The sequence below is a fragment of the Symphalangus syndactylus genome, chromosome 15, assembly GCF_028878055.3.
Source record: "Symphalangus syndactylus isolate Jambi chromosome 15, NHGRI_mSymSyn1-v2.1_pri, whole genome shotgun sequence".
NCBI lineage: Eukaryota > Metazoa > Chordata > Mammalia > Primates > Hylobatidae > Symphalangus > Symphalangus syndactylus.
In genome coordinates, this window is record NC_072437.2 from 46,117,346 (window position 1) to 46,140,327 (window position 22,982).

Below are 22,982 nucleotides of genomic sequence, written 5' to 3' on the forward strand. Positions count from 1 at the left end.
TTAAGGAACAGTAGGATAAGCTGAGTACCAGAAATATCAATATAAATAATTTCAAGGTTTGCTTTTGGGGAGTGGGATTCAGAGTGCAAGAGAGCAGGTTGATGACTACCACTTTTCATTATAAACTTGATAGCACAGTTTCACTTTTGAAACTTTGTGCTGGTATTACTTTGATTAAAAATTAAAATGAAATGCAACCCCGTCTTACCCTCGACCCCCAAATAAACCTAAGAATGTTTGCAGACAGAGTGGAAGCCTGGAAAGTACTATGCAAATGTTATGCATTGTTAAAAAATTTCACAGGGTCACTGTCACATGGATCTGACTGGTGTTTCCACACATTCTTTTTTAGAACTTCGCCACATGCTCTAGAGTTGTATGGAACTGCTCAGTCTGTGTTTTGTCTTTTAAGACCTTGTAGATGATGAGGTTCCCAACCTGACTTGTATCCTCTTTCCTTCTATAGTTGGCCTCAGTTTCTTCCTATTTAAAGTGAGGGGGGAACAGACAGAATGATCTCTTAGGTTCTTAGGTCTCTTAGATCTTAGGTGATCTCTTAGATCTCTTTCTGAGATCATTTATCAAATCCACACCAAAGGACTATGTGAAAAAAAGTCGATAACCAGTTCACCAATATTGAAGCAGACTGACATCTAGTCTTCCAGAATTAAATGATTTCTTCAAATAGTTGGGCATTATGGAATAATGAATGATGAAAAACCTATAAATTTTAGAATGTAGTTTTCTTTTCCATGTGGTTTTTAACTGATGTTTATTATAATCCTATAACATGAATTATGATGTTTTGATCTAGGTTGTATGTATTAAGTCATTTTCTGCATAGCTTTTTTGGTTTGTTTTGCTATATCTTCCGTATTTGAATCTGAGACAGAGTTAATGGGGCCCTCACTGAACTTATGGATGAATAATGTGTAATCTTGTAACCAAACTAACTTCAAAAAGCTTGGTCTGAGTATCTAGTTATCTAAGGGCTGATTTAGAAATAATGGAAATAGATCAGGAATAGTTCTTTTTACCGTGCTGTAATGACTATTAATAAAGCCAACAAATTTAAGTGAACCACAAAAGGATCAATTTAATGCTAACATTAAGAGACCACCTGCAACTACCTTTTATAGTTTTGAAGTAAAATTTTAAATCACACGAAGCACTTAATTTTATTCTTTTCACTCAGGGAGCTAACAGAATGAGAGGTCGGCTTGGAAGTGTGGACAGTTTTGAACGGTCCAACAGTCTTGCTTCAGAGAAGGTATCTAACTAGAGCTTGTTTATACTAATTGCAACTTAACAAAGTCAGCACCAATGTGGTAATATGCATGTTCCATTTTTTATTATGAATGCTTTATAGCTTTTTAAAAAATAAATATTTGAGACTTTATTATTTTCAATAAGATTCTAGGCATTAGCATGTAGCTCCTTATTCCCTTACAGGCTAACTGTGCTCTGTTAGGCTTTTTATTGTTTGGAGATAGTATGCTTTGGACAACAGTATTTGAGCAACTATTGATCCAATGCCTTATAAAAAATGAGCCATATGTTACTAATTATATACTTGTACAGTGATTTTATTTGTTCCCTTCCCATGATATTTTCCCCCCTCATTTTTTTAAAATCATTTTAGCTGCAACACTGGAATCTTCTTTATCTCATTGACAACTCTCAGTAGGTTGGGTTTCCCGTTTCCTATGCCGTGCAGTATGTCACCTGAGGCACATGCAGCCTATTTTTTAAAATGGAAATATATTAAAATATTTCTGTTAAACTTTCTGTTGATGGAAGTGGGGACTTAGTCCAGCTATGAGTCTATTATCGCTAACCCATGTTTATCAAGCTAAACATTTCTACAGTGGTGCCTGTTCTGGAAAGTTTTAACAGCATACCTGTCTAAACTGAAAGATTTATGATTTCTACCCATGCAATATGAGATGCATTCCAGCATAGCTCGGTTTTCATTCATTTCCTGTTTTTCATGTGTTTTAAAAGAAATTTACCTCAGGGAACATGTAATTGAATAGAAACATCCACGGTGAGGGAAGATACTTAACAGACTTTATTTTCCGGAAGGCTTTGCCATGAGACTTGGACACTTAGGCATTGTAATACTGTTTTGGCAGTACAGGAAGCATACAGTTGATATGTCACGGAAGCCAGGAGATACGGAAACACAGACTCCACCCTCTTTTGGTCATGATCTTTTTTTCATCTCTCTGGCAACAGTGAGAGAAGTACAGTAGCTCTAGCATTTCATCGCAAAGTGTCAGGGGAGAGAATAGCTTTCACTTTTTTGTCACCCCTCTCACTTTCTGGCCCGTCTTTACGGATGCTGTCTTACAGCTGCTTATCCAAAGATAAGTGGGTTGTGGTGATACTGATTACAGCTGCTTATCAGAAGATAATGGGTTGTAGTGATACTGATTAGCCTAAGGCATCAATTGAGTAAAAGGGGGAGAAAAACCAGTTTTGTCATGACTCAGGAGGAAGATGAGGCACACTGTCACTTTCAAGCTCTGTGTTTTGGCAGGTCTGCCATGACCCACGTGGGAAATAAAGAGCTCCCTTCTGCTTGTGTTTCAGGACTACTCACCAGGGGATTCTCCACCAGGGACACCGCCAGCATCCCCACTGTCCTCAGCTTGGCAAACGTTTCCCGAAGAGGATTCTGACTCCCCGCAGTTTCGAAGACGGGCACACACGTTCAGCCACCCACCTTCAAGCACAAAGAGAAAGCTGAATTTGCAGGATGGGAGGGCTCAGGGTGTGCGTTCTCCTCTGCTGAGGCAGAGTTCCAGCGAACAGTGCAGGTGAGTCTGACCCTCTCCAGAATGAGACCTAGATTCTCAAGGCACACAGTTTTGATTACTCTGGAGTCAAGGTGGATCGTGAATTTATGCTGTAGCCAACTTTTAGTTTTGAGAAACACCATAAAAACAAATTAAGTTACCTCATTTACTAGGCGGAACAGGCAAGGTTAAGACATACCCAAAAAGAAGAGTGAATTCGTTTGGGTGGAAACTCTTTTTTTTTTTCCTTTCAGAAAAATAGAGAAAAACAAGATAACCATGCAATTGTTTTTTCTGAAAACCTGCTGATAACACGTTACTCAGTGTCTTGATGATGATTCTAGAGAAACAAAGTCAGCAGATTTGAAAATAACATAGCAGCAGAACTTCCTGTTAGCTTACAATAAAATACCAGGGCTTTAAAAGTCACCTAAGTTACTTTCATACATGAGATAATATTTGGCTATATTTTGTTACATAATAAATTAAAGCTAAATACGAAAATTGTTATAAATTATATCTAGAATAAGGTGATATCTATAAAGAAGAGTATATATACCATAATTGACAGGCAGTGTCCACTTAGAAAAGATCTTACACAGTATTTAAAACATAATTTAACAAAAAGTTGTTTGATATTTGGTGAGAAACAGTAAAGAGGATAAACTTGGAATGATATTCTTCTTCCTGTGTAACACAGATCAAATTTATATCTTAGAACTCATTTTGTTTCTCTTCTTTACCTATGAATTTGTTACAGAAAATAGGGTTAAGTAAAGATGCTCGTTGGAGAGAAAAAGAACACAACTTGATGTAAAAAGAGAAGGCTAATTTTTATATCATGTGTTACAAAATTTGCCAGCATTTCTTTTAAGGATACAGTTTTATTTTCATTGTTGTTTTCTGAATGATTCAAAATTTAAAAATGAGATATTTTATGATACAAAAATAAAGTTAACAGAATTCATTATTCTCAGATTTTTTTGCTATGTATGTAAAGGATATTAAGTAGTCATATGTATATCAAGATAGTTAAGTCATCACTTCATATATATTTACTTAAGGCAATAGACCTCTTTTTTTTCCAGGAAAAATTATTTTCAATAATTAAAGATATCAATCATTTTAGACTATAAATATCTCGATCCTTCCCTCTGTTTTCCACATTTTATAAGGTATAAGTTCAAACAATTTCTATCACTATAAAAAGATGCTCTCTGTGTCATTGTGAAAGCTTGCTGTGCAAAGAATCTTCTAGATTTTGGGCTTTCGATTAAACCATAGTGGCACAATTCCACTGTCTTCAGGAAAGAACACGGACATTAATGTTTGTTAAGCCAAAGGCATTATGATAACTTCCAACAACCAAACATGTTGTTCTTAAATATTTAGAAGGGTTTATATCTTTAAAATAGTCAAAGTCTTTGAACTAGTGATAATCAGTCTTTCCTTCTGGAACTTGTTTCCTGTAATTATTTGTGCTTTCCTACTTTTTTCCCTTGAAGTGTCTTTTGCATGTGAAAACAAATACTTTTTGTCCTCAAGTTGTTAAGAAATTTTTAGAGACAAACACAGATGCTCAGACATACTGTATAGATAAGGAATTCAAATTGTGAAGGAATGAAATTAGGTCATAGTTATCTAAATAGAGAACTGCATGCTTCTTTTTTTTTTTCATGTAAGATCCAGCCCTGAGCCTTGAAAGGAAAGATTAAATTAATAGCAAGAACCTGTTTATATGCTTTTTCATAGTGAATGAAGATTTTGCCAAAATATAAATTAAGACAAATTTGCTGTATTTTCTGTACTCAGCACTCTTTCGTCAGTTCGACGCATGTACAAGGAGAGTAATTCTTCCTCCAGTCTTCCAAGTCTTCACACTTCCTTCTCTGCCCCTTCCTTCACTGCCCCCTCTTTCCTGAAAAGCTTTTACCAGAATTCAGGTAGACTGTCCCCACAGTATGAAAATGAAATCAGGTGAGATCAGTGTCCTCTGTTTGCAAAGCAAAATTTTCTGCAGTGATATACTGATATGTTACTAAAAAGTGGTTGATTAATTTTGGAGTGACATTTATGCATCCTTGTGTTGTGCTTGTTCTAATCTGTTTCTAATATATTGGTTTCAATCCCAATTAATTTTATTAAGAAAACTTTTTCAACCAATAGTTTCAAAGCTTTTTGATGATGTGATATCTTTTTGAATTATGCTTGTTGTATTGTGTGTTTCTTTTTCTCAAACTCCAGAGTCTAAGCTTTGTATTGTTAGCACAACTGATGCTAACATATACTAAGTGAACCTTCCCTGATCTTGCCTTTTTTTTTCCTTGGCCTTTCTAGACATATTTAACGGAATCCAAAAGCCACTGATTGACACAACTGTGCTAAACTGACAGATACAATAATGTCTTTATTTTTAAGTATATAGAATATTTCCTAGGCATTTCTTTGATTTTTCAATGACAGACTTTTCCAGATCTCAATATAAATCGCACAATGGTTACAAGATAGAAACTCTTAGATAGCATGAGGGATCTGTGAAGGACCTCTTGAATCTTGTGAACATTCTATTTTGTTTTGTTTTTATCCCGAGTATGGAAAATGTATAGCCTGTTAAATTTTATTCTTGTTCTTTTAGTAACACAAAATTAGATGTAGTGATTTTTGGAGAATTGCTTTTTTTTAAAAAAAGTTAAAATTATACATGCAATAATATTGATCATTCAAATTCTTAGTGGGGTGCTGCAGCCTCTAGAAAGTAGTGGGCTTACTTGGGAACCTTTCTAAATTTGTTGGTGACATAGATGTTTGTGAGATTCATTCTTGTTTTTGTGTATAGCTTGACTTATTCACTTTTATTGCTGTATAGTATTCCATTTCATACATTACATTTTATCCACTCTCTTGCTGATGGATATTTGGGTTGTTTCTTGTTGTTTGATAATTGGCAATTCTTGTAGTCAGGAGAGGAATACATGTTATCCACTAGCCTGTGTGCCATTAACATCTTCTTGGATATTCTTTTGGCCTATTTCTGTTAGACATAGTACATGCTAAAAGTTAACATATGACTAGGTAGCACTCACTCACTAGTTAAATTAGACTAATCCTTGAATTATTCCTGAGGATCTTTTGTGCATGTGTGCCTTTTTTTCACTTTAAGAAAGATAACTGATACTGGATTAATATAATTTTCATCCTGAACTTTCCTCTGAATTAGTACAAAGTCATGTTCAAACAGTGAATTTGATTTACAGTGAAGAAAGTATATGAAGAATTTACTTTAGAGTGCTTTCAGGGACGACCTTATGGAAGAAATTTCAAAGGAAATAGCCACAAAACTAGTATAAGATATATAGAATATGAAACGAATTTAGAGAACCAAGAATATACATAAAGATATCAGTTTGCCGTATCTCTATAATACTGCCTACTAATAAGAATACAACACTTTCAACCAAACCTATTTGCATTTTCTTATTGTTATGTTGGTTAAAGTGAGCATATGGAGAATCCCAGTTTCCTTCCTGAGAGAACCATGCCTGAAAGTGACAAGTAGCAATACCCATTAAGAAGATCAAAGGTTAGCTATAACTAGGATGTAAAGCACAAAAGTGGTGGCTTCTGTCTATACAGATTGTTCATATTGTTTAATATAAGGTTATTCATTTGCTTTCAGGAGTTCCTGCTTAGTTGTATGTATTATTTTTGCCAGTAGCTTCCCAAAGCCCTCTATACCTCATTCGAATAGAAGGATTTTGAAGTCAAAGAGCAAATACACATTAGTTTTGGACTGAAAAATTTCACCTTTTTGTAACTGTGTTGTTTTAAATGCTGTATTGAAATATATGGCAAACTTTTAAATTTCTAAGATCTTTAAAAAATCCTTGTTTTCTGTTTGTTTTAATGTTTTCTTGGCTATGTGCAATTCTAAAAATCAGAGAGTACTTTTTTGTACCCTTTTCTACACTTTGAAAGTTTGATAGCATAAAATGAATAGGCCAAAATTGTACTTAAAAAATTGTTTTCCCAGAAAAGGACACCAGTGAAAAGCACACAGCTCAATGGATTATCACAGAGTGAACACCACTATTTCTCCTTCACCCCAGTCAATAAATTGAATGCTAGCAGCATGCCTGCAGCTCCTCCCATGTCCCCCATCTAATCACCATCCCCCTGCTGACCTCAGATATCCTAGATTAGCAGTGCTTGGTTTTGAACTTTATATAAATGGAATGATACAGCCTATATTCTTTTATCTCGCATCTTTCACTGACATTCATTTGTGAGATTTATTCCTGTTTTAATGAGCATTTTATTTCACTCATTTTATTGCTATTTAGTATTCCATTTAATATATCTCAATTTTTCCATTCTCTGGTGAATAGACATATGGGTTATTACTAGGTTTTTGGCTTCAAAAAGAGTCCTGTCTTCACTATTATTATACATGTCTTTAATGTACCTACATATGCATTATTGATGAATATCTACACAGTAGTAAAATTGTTGGACAAAATGCTCTCTTAATTGGTTTATCTCAACTAGTAAGTCACTTCAACTTAAATGTACAAGTTAGAAGATCAGAGAATTTTTAATTTGTATTTTGAAACAATTTCAAATTTATACTAAAGTTGCAGAAATATTGCAGAGGATTACTGTTAATCCTTTATCCAGGTTAATCAATTTTTTGTATTTTGCTACATTTGTTTTATAATTTTTGGTCCATTTACATATATATACATATATATGCACAGCTATATTTCCTTATTCTATGCCATTTGTGAATAAGTTGCATTCATCGTGTGCCTTTACTCTTAATGCTTTAGGGTGTATTTCCTAAGAAAAAGGATATTCAATTCAAGAGCATGGTTTCTGAAACCCAGTGGTTTCTGAACTCTACATTCTCATTATCACTTGTTTTAGAGAAAGTATCATGTACACATAATTACCATGATATCTGGAACTATTCAGAATAGTGAGGGGAGAAGGTTCATAGTACTATCAGTTATAATTTACTTGTCAGTTGAGTACTTAATATCTTATTAGTTGCATAAAATGGATCTCTAAATATGCATAGTCAAGTAGGGAATAGGGTACTGTAGGAGATAGGCTAACAATGCTATTACTTTTTTTTTTTTTTTTTTTGAGACGGAGTCTTGTTCTGTCGCCCAGGCTGCAGTGCAGTGGTGCAGTCTCGGCTCACTGCAAGCTCCGCCTCCTGGGTTCACGCCATTCTCCTGCCTCAGCCTCCCGAGTAGCTGGGACTACAGGCACCAACCACCATGCCCAGCTAATTTTTTTTTTGTATTTTTAGTAGAGATAGGGTTTCACCGTGTTAGCCAGATGGTCTTGATCTCCTGACCTCGTGATCCGCCCACCTTGGCCTCCCAAAGTGCTGGGATTACAGGCGTGAGCCACCGCACCCAGCCTACTATTACTTTTTTAAAAGCACATTAATTTGAAATTTTAAATTCAGATTAGGCATCCATTTCCAGTACCACTATCCTGAATTATTGAAAACAGGTTACTGTTTTTAAGCAGGCTGAGAAAAAGGAGCAAAGATCATTTTAATAGTTGGTTAGTAGATTTATTGGTACATAACTGGAATGATAGAGGAGAGGGAATGTATTTTTTCTTTTACCTCACTTTGAATTAATTTTTCAACATTTAATGTTATTTCATTGTTTAGTAAACTATAATTTTATATAATGATATGGTATATTTTTATAACATCTGTTTATTAAATATTATCACAGGCGTATTTGTTACTTTTTACAATTGCTTCTCAGGTTTTAAGCCTGTACTTAAAAATTTATTTATGTTGAAATTCATTGCTCAGAAGTAAATGACAGTCAAAAAGAAAGTAAATGATAGATATTACTTCTATTTACTGATAAAACTTTTCAATGAGAAAATAAAAGCTTTGATGATGAAGTACTTTGTGGTATAGTTTTTGTTCTATATTTCTCTTGTATTCAGTTAAAAAAATGATATAGTTATTCATTGTGGTTCATTATTGAAGTAACCTTACCATGACTTATTGATGACTTATGGGAATGCCTTTTATTCTGAATCCTGATTTGGACATATTTTTCTTTGTGTATGCTAATTCCATTCCTTGTTTTCCTGTTGTACCAGACAAGACACTGCTTCAGAATCAAGGTGATTAGAGGTCTACATATTTTTATTAAAAAAAATTCACAGATTCTTCCAACTGAACATCATCATTAGTTTAAAAAGCGGTTTTGTTTGTCTCCTGAATGCATGCCATCTTTCTGAGTGCTCTGAGAGCTATATAGTAGGGAAAATGTGACCCTTGGTTTAATCAAAGACCATGAATTACCATGTAAAATGTTGATTGCAGACAGAAATCCTGTTTCTACTCTATTCCATGCTGAAATTTCCTTAGAGCTATGCTGTGGCCTTCAGCCAAAGCCTAATTTTAATTTTAAATTAATACAAGTGAATTTGCTAGTTAGGGGGTACATATGTGCCTAAGTGGAGTTTATTCCAAATGCCAAGAAGATGCAGAAATGAGCATTCTAAAAGAAACATACTCACAAAATTGAATCTACCTTTCACCTAAAGAGGATTATTCGTCTGTTTCTGTTCACCTAAATTCCTGTCACGTTGGTCACTTTGAGACAGTGCTAAAGCCGTTCAGACCTCCCATTTGTCTGGACACAGGAAACACCTAGTTCCTTATTATGGAAGTTTGACCACATCTGTGTTGACATCTCTCGACTCACATGCTTTTCTTGTGGTGAACATCCAGAATCACTGCTAACAACCACTGCAAATAACTGTCCTCTGCTTTATTCCAGTTTCTACATGTTGCTTTTTTCATGAGCCCAGTGAAAAAGATACATACCCATCTTCCTATTTGGGGCCACTATTTAGATTTCTTTGTAGCTAGAATAAAAATATAATATTAAGTGTTGCACTAGAATGAGATGTTCAAGGAGAAAAAATCCTCAGAAAATTATTTTGGCAACAATGATAAGATTAAAAAGTGACTTTTTTGAGACTTGTAATTGGCAAGTCTCAGTCATGGTTAGGTGTAAGACCATTTAAATAATACTTCTTACCTATTCTTAAAAGCCTAATGGAAATGTTAGTTCTGCCTTGTGTCCTTTTAGGTATGGAATTAGCTCTGTTTATTACTTTAGAGTTAATCTAGCCTACGATTTCCTTATTTTACACGTGGTTAGATTGAACTCCAAAGAGGTTTTATATTTTGCTGGATTTTTTTTCAGCTTAGGTCATAAGGATATAAATAAACATGAGATACCCAGAGATGTTTTAAATTCCAATATACTAAACTTATTTTCTTAAAATCTGCAGTGTGTAGAATTTAGGAAATAAAACTCTTTGTTTTTCTGCTTCTTTTATCTACACGTTGTTCCACTGACTAATCTGTCTCTTTTGACTCATAGGTCAAATACTGTATATTGATTTCCACTAGAATAGTTTAATCTCAATTTTATTTAATTAGTAAAGATTTTCCATAGGATAACAGACATGTACACAGTTAAAAGCCAGAACCTATATAAACTGTTAGTGCACCTGATGCAATTATGAGTTAAATCATACTGTGGGTCCTGTAGAAAAAATATGGTTTCATTTCTATGTTGTTTTACTTAGCATTTCTTAAGGCTTACAAAGAGAAAGCTTTTTCAGCTGTCGGTTCAATAGTTGCTATCACACTAATCAAGTTTTGGTATCTATCTTATGTTGAATTCATTGTGATTTAGATATAGATTTAGCCAGTGTTTAGTCATTTTTTCGGACTTCAGAGATAGAGTCCTGCTGTGTCATTCAGGCTGAAGTGCAGATGCTGGGAGTTTCAACTGGGTGCCAGAGGGTTGGGGGATAGGAGGCAGGTTGCTGCTCATTATAACACCACCTTTGCAAGAGTGGTCCTGACAGAAGAGTTTGCCTTTGTGCAAAGTATATCTGTGTTGCCCTGGCAGGAAGTAAAATATGACTACATCCTTTTTGAAGTTGAGTCTCTGTGAGTGGTCATTAGAGCATCTCCATTCTGTACAATAGTCAATGAATTCTTTTAAAGCAGGCAAGTAGACATTACACTTCTATGTTAAAATAAGAAGTATGATGTTAATTTAAGAGTTGATCTGGTGAAGGCTATAACTGCTTGTTCAAGGATATGTTAAAAGATTATCTTGAAGCTTTGACAAGTTCATATTATAGAATTTGATGGATCCTATATACAAAGGACTTGGAAATAGCCTCCCTATCCTATATTGGGGGATATGTGTAATCCAGGACATTTTCTCCCCATATAAAGTCTTAATTTGTGTTCACAAATTGTGGTTCTTAATTAACTGGTGAGTGGTAAGAGGGAGTATATATACAATATACCAGTCAAAAATGGGTGGGAGTTCTCCAAGTTATATTTCCTTCCTAGATATTCATTTTAACTTTGTCAATTTCTGATAGAGGTAATGCTGGCACAGAATACTTTTCCTGAATATATGTCTTGGGAAGGAGTTTTATAGTACAATGTTTAGATTCCAAATTACAAAAGAAGAAGGAAAAAGATTCTATGGAAACATAAGGGAATGGTTATAGTTTGCTTCATCATTTAAAAAATGTAAAGATGATTAAAATACCAGTGTATGTGTATTCAACTATATTAAAGTGTTTTTTTATTTGGTCCTTCTATTTACAGTTAAAAATGTATACATTTTGGAATGTAATTATTTCAAAGCAAAGAAAAGGAAGTGAGACATTTACATAAACGAGCACCTGATAGTACTCTGAAGTTATTTCTCTGTTGATATAAAATTAATCCATTAGAAAATGGAAAGAGAAGTACCCATTTGGAGACTTAATTTTTCACCAGAAATGCAGAGGATCCTGGGGGTCCCAACAGCTTTGTTTTTGTGGTCCTACAGAGCTTTGTTCAGAACTAATGCTAAGAGTATTTACACTGGCAGGATAAGCTGCAGTGCCTAATGTCTGGATTCTGGACCACCTAGGTTTGCATCCTGGTTCCTTCACTTTATTATCTGTGTGACTGTGGGCAAGTTACTTAGCCTCTTTCTACTTTAGTATTGTCCCCAAAAATGGAAGTAGTAATGACACCTACATTGTAAGGTTGCTGTGAGGATGAAATTAATTCATACTCGTAAAATGTTAGAACAATCGATACCTGGCATGAAGTATGTGCTGAGAGTCTTAGCTTTATTATTATTACTACAGTAAACACCACGTTGTTTTGTTTTTATTTTTACTCAAAAGGTAGACATTATGCTTTCTTACCTAAGTTTAATGTGATAACTAATGTTGTAATGAAAAAACAAATAAACCAAAAGAAATAAACTCCCTCCACCCCCATCCCAGTGTAGTTTCCAAGTTGGGTTATAGGAATTTTGATGCAGTGTTTCATTTGGTTTTGATTCTTTCAGTTGCCACCTTAAGAATGTCAGATTGCTGACTAAATGTAAATCAAATAGGAAACTGCTATAAGTTGCATAATTGCACTGGCTGCTTAAATGTTTATTGGGAACTTGACTTCTGAATACAGATCTTCTCTTATTAAAAGCAGAGCTGCTTTTGCCACATCTCAGCAACCAACTGCTTTTTCAAGATGTTGATTTTTAGTACAAGATAAAGGGTCAATGGTTTGTTATGTAAGTTCTTCTTTTCAGTATATTATTATCTTCTATTTTGACTGCTAAGTTTTTGGCTTATTACTAGTCATTAAATTCGAGACATGGGAGAAAAATTTGTCATTGGGCAGTTTATATTAAAGGATTTAAAATTTTAGCTTTATGAAATTTCTGAATATGTGTCAGTGGGCTAATGTAAATACTGTATGCACCTCTTTTATAACATATTGTCCCTCAAACTTTGTATTTTACAGGCAATAATGAAACTGATATGGGTACAACTCAGTTTTATTTTTAGTACCTTCTAAACAACTTGATATGTCATTAGCAGTGAATTGGAAGGTGATCCTTGAAAGCTGTATTAATTCCAGCATTAAAATATAAACATTTCAGAATCCTTTGATTTGGTCAACTCTGGTTTGTTAGAGCACTAAAAAAGTCAAGCTAAATTAATATTTGTTGATCTTTTGCCCTGTGGAGCATTGAAATAGTGCTTTTAAATAAGTATTTCCTTTAGCTTTCCAAGCTTAAAGTATAAATTAGATGGCTTTATGTAGGAAAGGAATAACACTTACTAGAAAAAAAATAAGCTTTTTGTTGTTTATTAACAGAATTGTCATGGTCAATACCTGCCAGTGCCATCAACAGTTCAGAAAAACAAAGCTATTAGGACTCGACTCCCAATAAAGGGTTTTAAGAAGGCCGATCTTTTATTTATTCCTGACATGTTAGCCTAGCCAATATTTTTGTCTGTTTCACTTAACCTTCTGAGTTAATATTTCATTTAGTTTTATAAAATATTAATTTATTCAGTAGATATTATTGAGTGCTTATTATTTACCCATTACTACACTACAAGCTAGAAATATACCTGTGAACTGGGCATTTAGCAAATAACTGCCAGCAAGATCATGTTACGAAAATGAAGATAATGAGTACTTCAACAGTATTTATTGGGTTGTAACTATTATATATAGAACATTCAAATTATATTTTTAAAAGGGAAATACTTGCATTAATGTTTTCCAAAGTGCAAGTAAAAGCAAATGTATATATATTCAGTATTCAGGAAGGTTTTTTTGTTTTTTTGTTTTGTTTTGTTTTTGAGACAGAGTCTTGCCCTGTTGCTCAGGCTGGAGTGCAGGGGCGTGATCTCGGCTCACTGCAACCTCTGCCTCCTGGGTTCAAGTGATTCTCCCACCTCAGCCTCCTGAGTAGCTGGGATTACAGGCGTGCACCACCACACCTGGCTAATTTTTGTATTTTCAGTAGAGACAGGATTTTGCCGTGTTGGCCAGGCTGTTCTCAAACTCCTGACCTCAAGTGATCTGCCTGCTTCTGCCTCCCAAAGTGCTGGAATTACAGGTGTGAGCCACTGTGCCCAGCCTCATGGAGTTTTTTTTTTTTTTTAATTTAATTATAATTTTATTTTGAGATGGAGTCTCACTCTGTTGCCCAGGCTAAAGTGCAGTGGTGCATTCTCGGCTCACTGCAACCTCTGCCTCCCGGGTTCAAGAGAACCTTGTGCCTCAGCCTCCTAAGCAGGTGGTATTACAGGTGCCTGCTACTATGCCCAGCTAATTATTATTATTATTTTTTTTGTATTTTTAGTCGAGACAGGGTTTCACTATGTTGGCCATGCTGCTCTTGAACGCCTGACCTCAGGTGATCCACCTGCCTCGGCCTCTCAAAGTTCTGGGTTTACAGGTGGTGGGCCACCACGCCTGGCCACTGCCTCAGGAGTTCTGAACAGTGGACACTTATTAGGGTTATAATGTTATCCAGGATGTGTAATAACCAGAGTTTGACTATATTGAGATATGTGTATCAAGTACTGTACTTTCTAAAGTATTACATCGTAGTACTTACTGTCTGCATAGCAGCTCAGAAGTCTTTTTTTTAACTTTAATTTAGCCAATCCAGAAGTAATGTTTCCATAAAATAGATCCAGACTAGAACTAACTGAATTGCCTGAGTAAATAAAGATATGATAGGCAGATGCTGAATTGCTCTTCTCACTATTAATTGCTTCAACACTATTGAGTTCCTTTGAGTATCTGAGAGTGGCTGTTCTTGCTGAGCTTTATTTCTGACCTCAGCAATGACCTTTTTGATTCCATCAAAAGTCTTATGCCTTCATTTGTTGGTATCATCATCTGTAAATATTGGTATCCTTATCATTCTCTTAGGCAAACTCAGACTGTGAAACTTAAAAATGTAAGGTATTCCTGCCACTAACAGCAACAATTATCGTGAGGTCTTCCAGCAGCAAATATAGTTGGTCTCAAAAATAATTTTGAGTTATACTGACCTTTTTTTGCAGATAGGCCTAGCATAACTCAAAGTGTTCTTTTCTAGGAAATGAAATTTTTACAGTAGAGGAGCATTTTCATATACGCTAATATAGAATGATGTGACACTACTCCCTGCCCCTCAAAAATTGAGGGAGGTGATTCTAGAGTCAATTAATTTCAATAAGTTGGGGAATTTCTATACACTGTTTCCCTGTTGGAGAGGTACAATTCATGCCAGTGTATTAACAGTCTCTAACAAGTTCTGCTATAAAGAAATCTGTTAACATTTTTTAACAGGCTAGGTGTGGTGCCTCATGCCTGTAATCCCGGCACTTTGGGAGCTGAGACAGGAGAATTGCTTGAGCGCAGGAGTTTGAGACCAGACTGGGCAACACAGTGGGACCCTGTCTCTACGAAGATTTTTTTAAAAAAATAGCCAGGTGTGGTGGTGTGCACCTGTAGTCCCAGCTACTTGGGAGGCTGAGGCGGGAGGATCTCTTGAGCCTAGGAGGTCCAGGCTGCAATAAGCTGTGATTTTGCCACTGCACTCCAGCCTGGGTGAAAAAATGAGACCTTATCTCACAAAATAAATAAATCAATAAAAATATAAAAAGATCTATTTTTTATCTTAGCCATCCAATCTTATTTGACCCCGTTTTTTTCTTAGTGTATCACCTACCAATAATCCCAAGGTTGACTGTTCTGCTTATATTCAGGTTATCTTCTGCCATGATCCAACTATTGGTAGCTGACCATTCAGAGACAGATCTTAACAGTAATAGGCAATTAGAAACAGTCTTTATTGACCTGTTCTAGAAGAGCTCTAACAAAAGCTCTTTGTGAGCCTTTTATGGAATATTTACCTTGTTTCGAAGAAGCTATTCATGTTATTTCCTTAGCAAAGCATGAATTCATGACTTAAGCAACCCGTACTCCTCCTTATAAGTGTTTCTGTTCCTCAGATTAGAACTAGGACTGGTTGGCTGCTAAGGAATGAGTAGAAACAGGGGAGCTTCTCTTGACTGGGCTGTGGCCTAGATTGCTGTTTCCCCAGGATGTGGTGGTCTGGGTGACTAGTGTGCCTGGTGACGCATTGCTCCATGTTGCCTGTGGCTTGTGCTTGCCCATGACAGAACTTGTGAATGGCTTGCGCTACCAGTTGGTTGTGAAGTGCCATGATGTGCAGCTCTCCTTATAAGTGATATGTTTATTTGCTTTCAACAGTGATGGAGAAGGGAGAAAAAGGACCTCATCTACCTGCAGCAATGAGTCCCTAAGTGTGGGAGGAACCTCTGTCACTCCTCGCCGGATCTCCTGGCGGCAGCGCATTTTCCTCAGGGTTGCTTCTCCCATGAACAAATCTCCCTCAGCAATGCAACAGCAAGGTCTGTGTGGTACTCCCTAAGGAATTTATCCCTCTGAGTGTCAGAAATTAGCTAATGGAATGCACATGCTGTGTGTAAAGAGATTTACGTGATTATAGTATAGAAATAACTTTCTGTTTGTGATACAGTGGTTTCTCTTTCAGGTATCATTAGAAAACATTAGGCATTCAATACCTGCTTGTGGAATGAATGAATGAGTGAGAGAGTTTCCAAAAACCTGTACTTGGGCCTACTCCACAAGGTAGACAGAACTATGATAGTGCTAGGAAAGAAGCTGTATGTCTTCTTTCTTTTCTTTTTTCTCTTCTCTCCTCTCCTCTCCTTTCCTCTCCCCTCCCCTCCCCTCCCCTCCCCTCCCCTCCCCTCCCCTCCCCTCTCCTCCCCTCCCCTCCCCTCCCCTCTCCTCTTTTTTCTTTTTTTTTTTTTTTGCCAGAGATTGGGCCTTGCCCAGGCTGGGGTTGCAGTGGTGTAATCATAGCTCACTATAGCCTTGAACTCCTGGGCTCAAGCAATCATCTTGCCTCAGTTTCCAAAGATCTTTTTATTATTAGAAAAGCAACATAGCCTTTTATAAGAGCCACACATAAAACAAACTGACATAGAAATATTGAGCAATAAAGGAATGTGTACAATACACTAGGCAAATACTGAGCAAAAGAGAGCACAGGCAGCTCTCTTTGAGTAATTGACCTATTAAACTAAAGCAAAAGCATCCAAAGAGGCAAGCACATGTAACAGTAAACAAACAGATAGAACAATCATGAGAACATACATAATGATGTAGCTTTGAGAGCTAGAAAATAACACCTAAAAGAATTCTGGAATGAAATCACTAAATTAATAGCTCCTGTGGGAGATTTTAACATATTCATCTTTAGAAATTAAATATAAATAATATTTGAGTAACACAAGTGAATAAGCTTGACCTAATATTTATAGAGAACTTCGCCTCCTATGGAGAAAACTCATTCATTTTTAGCACACTTGGAACATTCATAAAATGTAATTATGTATCTGTCCACAAAGATTTTTAAGTAAATCTTTCTGAAATCCAGATAACCATAATCATTTATACAAATATTCTCTGACCACAATGCCAATAAAAGAAAGAAATCAAGGATTAGAAGACAAGTAGAATGACATATGTTTGGGAATAGAAAACCACTCTTAGAAGCTAGAAGGAAGAAAATTCGATGATTAGAGCCTTACCTATTGAAATGGATCTAGGGAGCAGTTAAAAGCCATGATTTTTATATAAAATCAAAAAGGCCAAAAATTAGTTATACTGAGTGTTCAACTCAAAAAGCTAGTAAAAGAGCCAGGTATTAAAATTTTAAAACAACAACAGTAAAACGTATGGAAGTAAATAATAAGAGTAAAGGCAGAGGTCAATGAATATATTAAAGAAGAAAATAGAAGAAAACAACTGGTATTACTAAAGATGAAGTTAACTTTGCCTGAGGTGGTCAGAAAAAGCTTCACAGAACAATTAGATGTTTATTTAAACTCGTTGCTGGAAGAACCATGCTTTAGAAGGAAGGAATGATGAAGCTCTGGAGTCATTTGAGTGAACTTTGCAGATCAGAGAATCATGAGAAATTCAGCATGATGGATGCAAAGAAAAGGAGATTGAGATATGAGGCTGGAAATCTGAGTGGAGACCAGAATCTGAAGGAACTTAAATGCTAGTCCCAATTTGTTCTTGGGATATAAGCAACCATTGAAATGTTTTAAGAGATGTGATCGTGGTTGTCAATAGGAAAATCATTGGCAGTAGGAAGGGAGAGAATGAGTCACCTGTTAAGGGAGTGTTGCACATGGAATACTGCACAGCCATGAAAAATAATGAAATCATGTCCTTTGGAGCCACATGGGTGTAGCTGGAGGTTATTATCCTAAGAATTAACACAGGAGCAGAAAACCAAATACTGCATGTTATCACTTGTAAGCGGGAGCTAAACACTGAGTACACATAGAAACAAAGAAGGGAACATTAGACACCAGGACCCCCTTGAGGGTGGAGGGTGGGAGGAGGATGAGGATTGAACTCAGGTACTATGCTCACTACCTGGGTGGCGAAGTCATTTCATTTGTACATCGTACCCCAGAGTCACATAATTTACTCATGTAGCAAACCTGCACATGGACCCCTTGAACCTAAAATAAAAGTTGAAAAAGAAAGAGAAAAAGGTGTTTCAGGAGGAATGAGCAGGGGGAGTACTATGCTCAGCCAGGAGAGGCCCAGCGTTGCTCAGTGGCTATGCTCCTGACAGATTCTGATGATCGATGTAGACCTTTGGAGATCGCTGATACCTAGCCACATACTCTTCTTGTTTGTCACAGCCAGAGAATATATGTAAGTAAATTGCAGAAGTGTTGGACCCAGGAGAGGCCAGTTAGTTTTGGGGCACCTATCTTACAGAGCTCTTTGGGTGGAAAGAAGAAGTGGTGAAATGACCTATGCTTCTGTTTCATCATGACAGGGAAATCTGGAAGGGGAATTCAGTCTAGTGAATTTACTTAAATATTAGCTCCAGAAACTAAGTTACAGGGAAAGCAGCTTTGTGACACTTTTAAGTGTAGAAGATCAGATGAGAATGTGAATTCTACAAAAACTTGGGTAGTCTGGGTTACTGCTAAGGAATGCCTCTCACTGTGTTCTTCTTTGCAGATGGATTGGACAGGAACGAGCTGCTGCCACTGTCCCCCCTCTCTCCAACCATGGAGGAGGAACCGCTGGTTATATTTCTGTCTGGGGAGGATGACCCAGAAAAGATTGAAGAAAGAAAGAAATCAAAAGAACTGAGGAGCTTGTGGAGAAAAGCTATACACCAACAAATCTTGTTACTTCGAATGGAAAAAGAAAACCAGAAACTTGAAGGTTAGCCATTTTAACAGACCAAATGCTATGATGCTATGATTGAAGGATGTATGTTAAACCTACCTTTCTCTCCCCATACATACTATCCACACTCAGTTTTGGACTGTATGCATACTTTAAGAAGAATATCTACTGATTATAATTGTTGATTTCCATTTTGTGAGGTGGTTATAACATGGGAAACGTCAGCTTAAGATATTTGTGGTTTTGTTTTAAATGGGTTTGCATTTTAAATAGATTTAAGACATAAGAAACTCTTAGAGTATATTTAGGTAAAATAGAATGTAGATAATATAGAATCAATGTATTTGATGTGTCTGAAAGTTTATTATCTTAGTGTCGCTTCTAAAAAATCCTTAAATATGAGAAAGCAAATTTTCTTTTCTTTGAATGTGATTTTCAAGTTTCAGGTTAATTACATTCATAATGGGAGAAATATGCCTACCTCAAGTAAATTCTGCTTACATTGTATTCAATTTAACTATTTAATTATAATTATCTGTTATCAAACCAAACCTATTCCTATTTTTTGTTAATGCTTTATAAATTTTCTATTTAACAAAATCATTTTCAAATCATTACATTTATAATCAAATAATTTATAATAGATTTTGTACTGTTTGTGGTGCTGTATTGCTAAGATTATGACTACCAAATGCTTTGGAATGTGTTTTTCAGCCTTTGAAAGAATGATATAATTTACTCCATTACTGATAGAACCACATACAAGGAGATGCTAAAAAATCCAAAAAATGTATACATTTCATTATTTTGGGAAAATCACTTAACCTGAAAGGGTCTCATTTTTACACTTGTAAAATGAAACATTTAACATAAGTGGTCCGTTTGACTTTTAAGATTATTGGCACAAGTATAATTTAGATATTTCTCTCACTTGCTTTTATTTTGTGGTCTTTCATACAGCTTTTTTGGTACAGGTATTCCACATTTCTGAGTTTATCATCTACCTTAAGATTCCTGTTACTACACCTATGATTCAATTTAATTTTTTACTTTAATAATATATAGTTTGCAAGAGCACATTTTTAAAAATTGCTGTTAGAGTGGAAAGTACATAGGATTTTAAATATCCTTTGGGAATACATCTTCTTTTCTTTAAAATTAAAAAGGCTATTACTTGTCATTAGCATAATTTTAAAAGTTCAGTTTGATAAATGGTCTGCCCACTTGAGGTTTCACAGGCTTCAAAAGAAATTGAATTCATATTTGTAAGCAAGTAGTTAATATTTTGAACTAACTCAGAAAAAGAGGTTGAAAAAAAGAAGATGGTCATCATTCCCTCAAAAAATTTAATGCATGAAACTATATTTCACTTGGGAGTATGTACAAATAAAATCTGATATTAAATATCAAAAGATAGTTTCAGAATCATAGACTATTTGAAGTAGAAATAGCCTTAGAGATTACTTAGCTAGATTCTTCATTCTACAGCAGAAGTAGTGACTGGCTTGGGGAAGGTAGAGAATTAACCTAAGGTCAAATAGTGACATACTGGCAGAGCAAGTACCAAAACTCGGGTTTATTCATCGTGGTTCTCGGGCTTTCCCCAGCACCCCACAGTATTTCTCAGCTGTGTATGTTAATATAAGGAAATGGAATGTTTTACATAAATGGCTGCTGTGTATTCTGAGGTCAGTTATATTATATGATTTTACAAGTTAAGAAAGGAGGTGACATTTAGAATACATTCTCAGAAACCTTTGTCAGTTCTCTGTTTCTCTGCCTACATAACAAAGATAAAAAATAGTTTAACCTATGAAAATTCTAACCAATGGATAATTATTTCTTGATAGTTCTTTAGTCTTTTCTAGTTAAACAGTTAAGGGCAGATATTAACTGTCCCTGTTCACCATTTTATCCTCAGGGTGTGCGGCTGGCACATAAGCAGATGCTTGTGATTATTTTATTTTTTTTTTGGAGACGGAGTCTCGCTCTGTCGCCCAGGCTGGAGTGCAGTGGCGCAATCTCGGCTCACTGCAAGCTCCGCCTTCCGGGTTCACGCCATTCTCCTGCCTCAGCCTCTCGGAGTAGCTGGGACTACAGGCGCCCGCCACCACGCCCGGCTAATTTTTTGTATTTTTAGTAGAGACGGGGTTTCACCGTGGTCTCGATCTCCTGACCTCGTGATCCACCCGCCTCGGCCTCCCAAAGTGCTGGGATTACAAGCGTGAGCCACCGCGCCCGGCCGCTTGTGATTATTTTAAATGATGAATAATCTAGAGAAGATTAAAGAAAAACTCTAAGGAAGTAATTATGTTTTGTCCATCGTGAAGAAAATAATTAGTAAAATTATATATAGGAGTATATGTGTTTTTAGCCTTAATAAACCCACACCTTTTAAAAAATTACTTGGTTATCAGAGAAATATAAAGCAAATAGCCAAACAGCCAAGCTAAACAGTGTTAGAAAGCCATCTGTGGTATCCAGAAGGAATAGTTTTGTATTGCGATTTATCTTTAGATTATGTTTGGACTTTTAAGTAGGAATTTTTACTGCCTTGCTTGAATAACAGTTTGTTATAAGATATTTTAGGTCTTTTGAAATGGTTTCAAACACACTAAGTAAAGAGTAACTTTCATTCTGCTGTTGTTTTTGTGCTGTCGAGGACTTGGGATGCATGACAAAGATTTGTGTTGCAGGAGGTAAGGTGGCCGAGCGCTGTGAGCATGCATGAATACAGATTGCTCTGAGACGTTCCTGTCCACCGTGATCCTAATGAAGAGAAGAAGTATACTCTTGTGTCCGCTCTTCCTTCTCTTTTGAAATCAATTTTTCATGATAAAGAACAAATCAAGATACTGGTTGCTTTTATAGACATTTCTTTTAATGAGCTCTGGGCGAGTATGTTAGACCATCAAATTAGAGAGAATTCTATATTATTTAAAAAATAGAATTAGTGTTAACTTCAGTGAAAGGAATTTTTCTTTTTAAGTTTATTACAAAGGAACACAGGAGGGCTGGGTGCAGTGGCTCACACCTGTTATCCCAGCTCTTTGGGAGGCTGAGGTAGGAGGATTGCTTGAGGCCAGGAGTTTAAGACCAGCCTGGGCAACATAGCAAGACCCCATCTTTACAAAAAAGTTTGTCAAATTAGCAAAGTGTAGTGGCGCATGCCTGTAGTCCTGGCTACCCAGGAGGCTGAGATGGGAGCTCAGGAGGTTGAGGCTGCAGTGAGCTATGATTGCACCACTGCACTCCAGCTTGGGGTACAGAATGAGACCCTGTCTCTAAGAAACAAAAGCAAAAACAAACGGAAGAGAAAATAATGAACACGGGAACACATAAGCTAGTTTTATTAGCTATTAAGGGCAGTATGGATAACTCTGGAAACAGTTATAAAAAGGTATCATGTTATGGTCATATATTTTTCAAATCAAGATGAGTATGAGTCTTTGTCTTCTCATGTATGGCACATATAAAATATTAACACTTCAGTGGTGTCAAAAAATGGAAAATTATAGAATGATCAACACGGTTTACTTTTTATACTTAGCAGAGTTGCCATATGTAAGATACAGAGTAAAACCTCCTTAGGAAGTTATTCCTCATTTTTTTTCTCATGTGAAATGACTCAAAGCTTGAGACCCTTTCATGTATCCTCAATTTGTTTTAAATTTTCTTTTTAAGATATACTACTAGTTGATTCCTGAAAGTCATTTGGTATGGTTTTACAAATACAATCAAATGTTTAAAATTTTACATTTGAAAAACACATTGGTCTTACGTAAATTCTTTTTTCCTTAGCAAGCAGAGATGAACTCCAGTCCAGAAAAGTTAAATTAGACTACGAAGAAGTTGGTGCATGTCAGAAAGAGGTCTTAATAACTTGGGATAAGAAGTTGTTAAACTGCAGAGCTAAAATCAGATGTGATGTGGAAGATATTCATACTCTTCTTAAAGAAGGTATTTGGGATAATCTCAATAATTTTTGTTTTTTAAAGAAAAGCCTGTGGAATTTTTTTTTA

At 35.8% G+C, this 22,982-nt stretch overlaps 1 protein-coding gene across 6 annotated transcripts in view; it reads left to right on the plus strand.

Annotated features, from left to right (window-relative positions):
* Positions 1-22,982, plus strand: part of TBC1D4 (TBC1 domain family member 4) — a 198,055-nt gene that overhangs the window by 154,621 nt on the left and 20,452 nt on the right. For 2 of the 6 annotated variants that reach the window (XM_055244043.2, XM_063618764.1), the window contains exons 9-13: positions 1,196-1,270; positions 2,596-2,822; positions 15,955-16,115; positions 18,787-18,996; positions 22,762-22,920. In XM_055244043.2, coding sequence (XP_055100018.1) covers positions 1,196-1,270; positions 2,596-2,822; positions 15,955-16,115; positions 18,787-18,996; positions 22,762-22,920 — 832 coding nt within the window. Of the gene's footprint in view, positions 1-1,195; positions 1,271-2,595; positions 2,823-4,613; positions 4,779-8,939; positions 8,964-15,954; positions 16,116-18,786; positions 18,997-19,160; positions 19,164-22,761; positions 22,921-22,982 lie in introns of all 6 variants that reach the window. The other 4 variants (XM_055244042.2, XM_055244039.2, XM_055244041.2 and 1 more) reach the window with 4 other exon arrangements.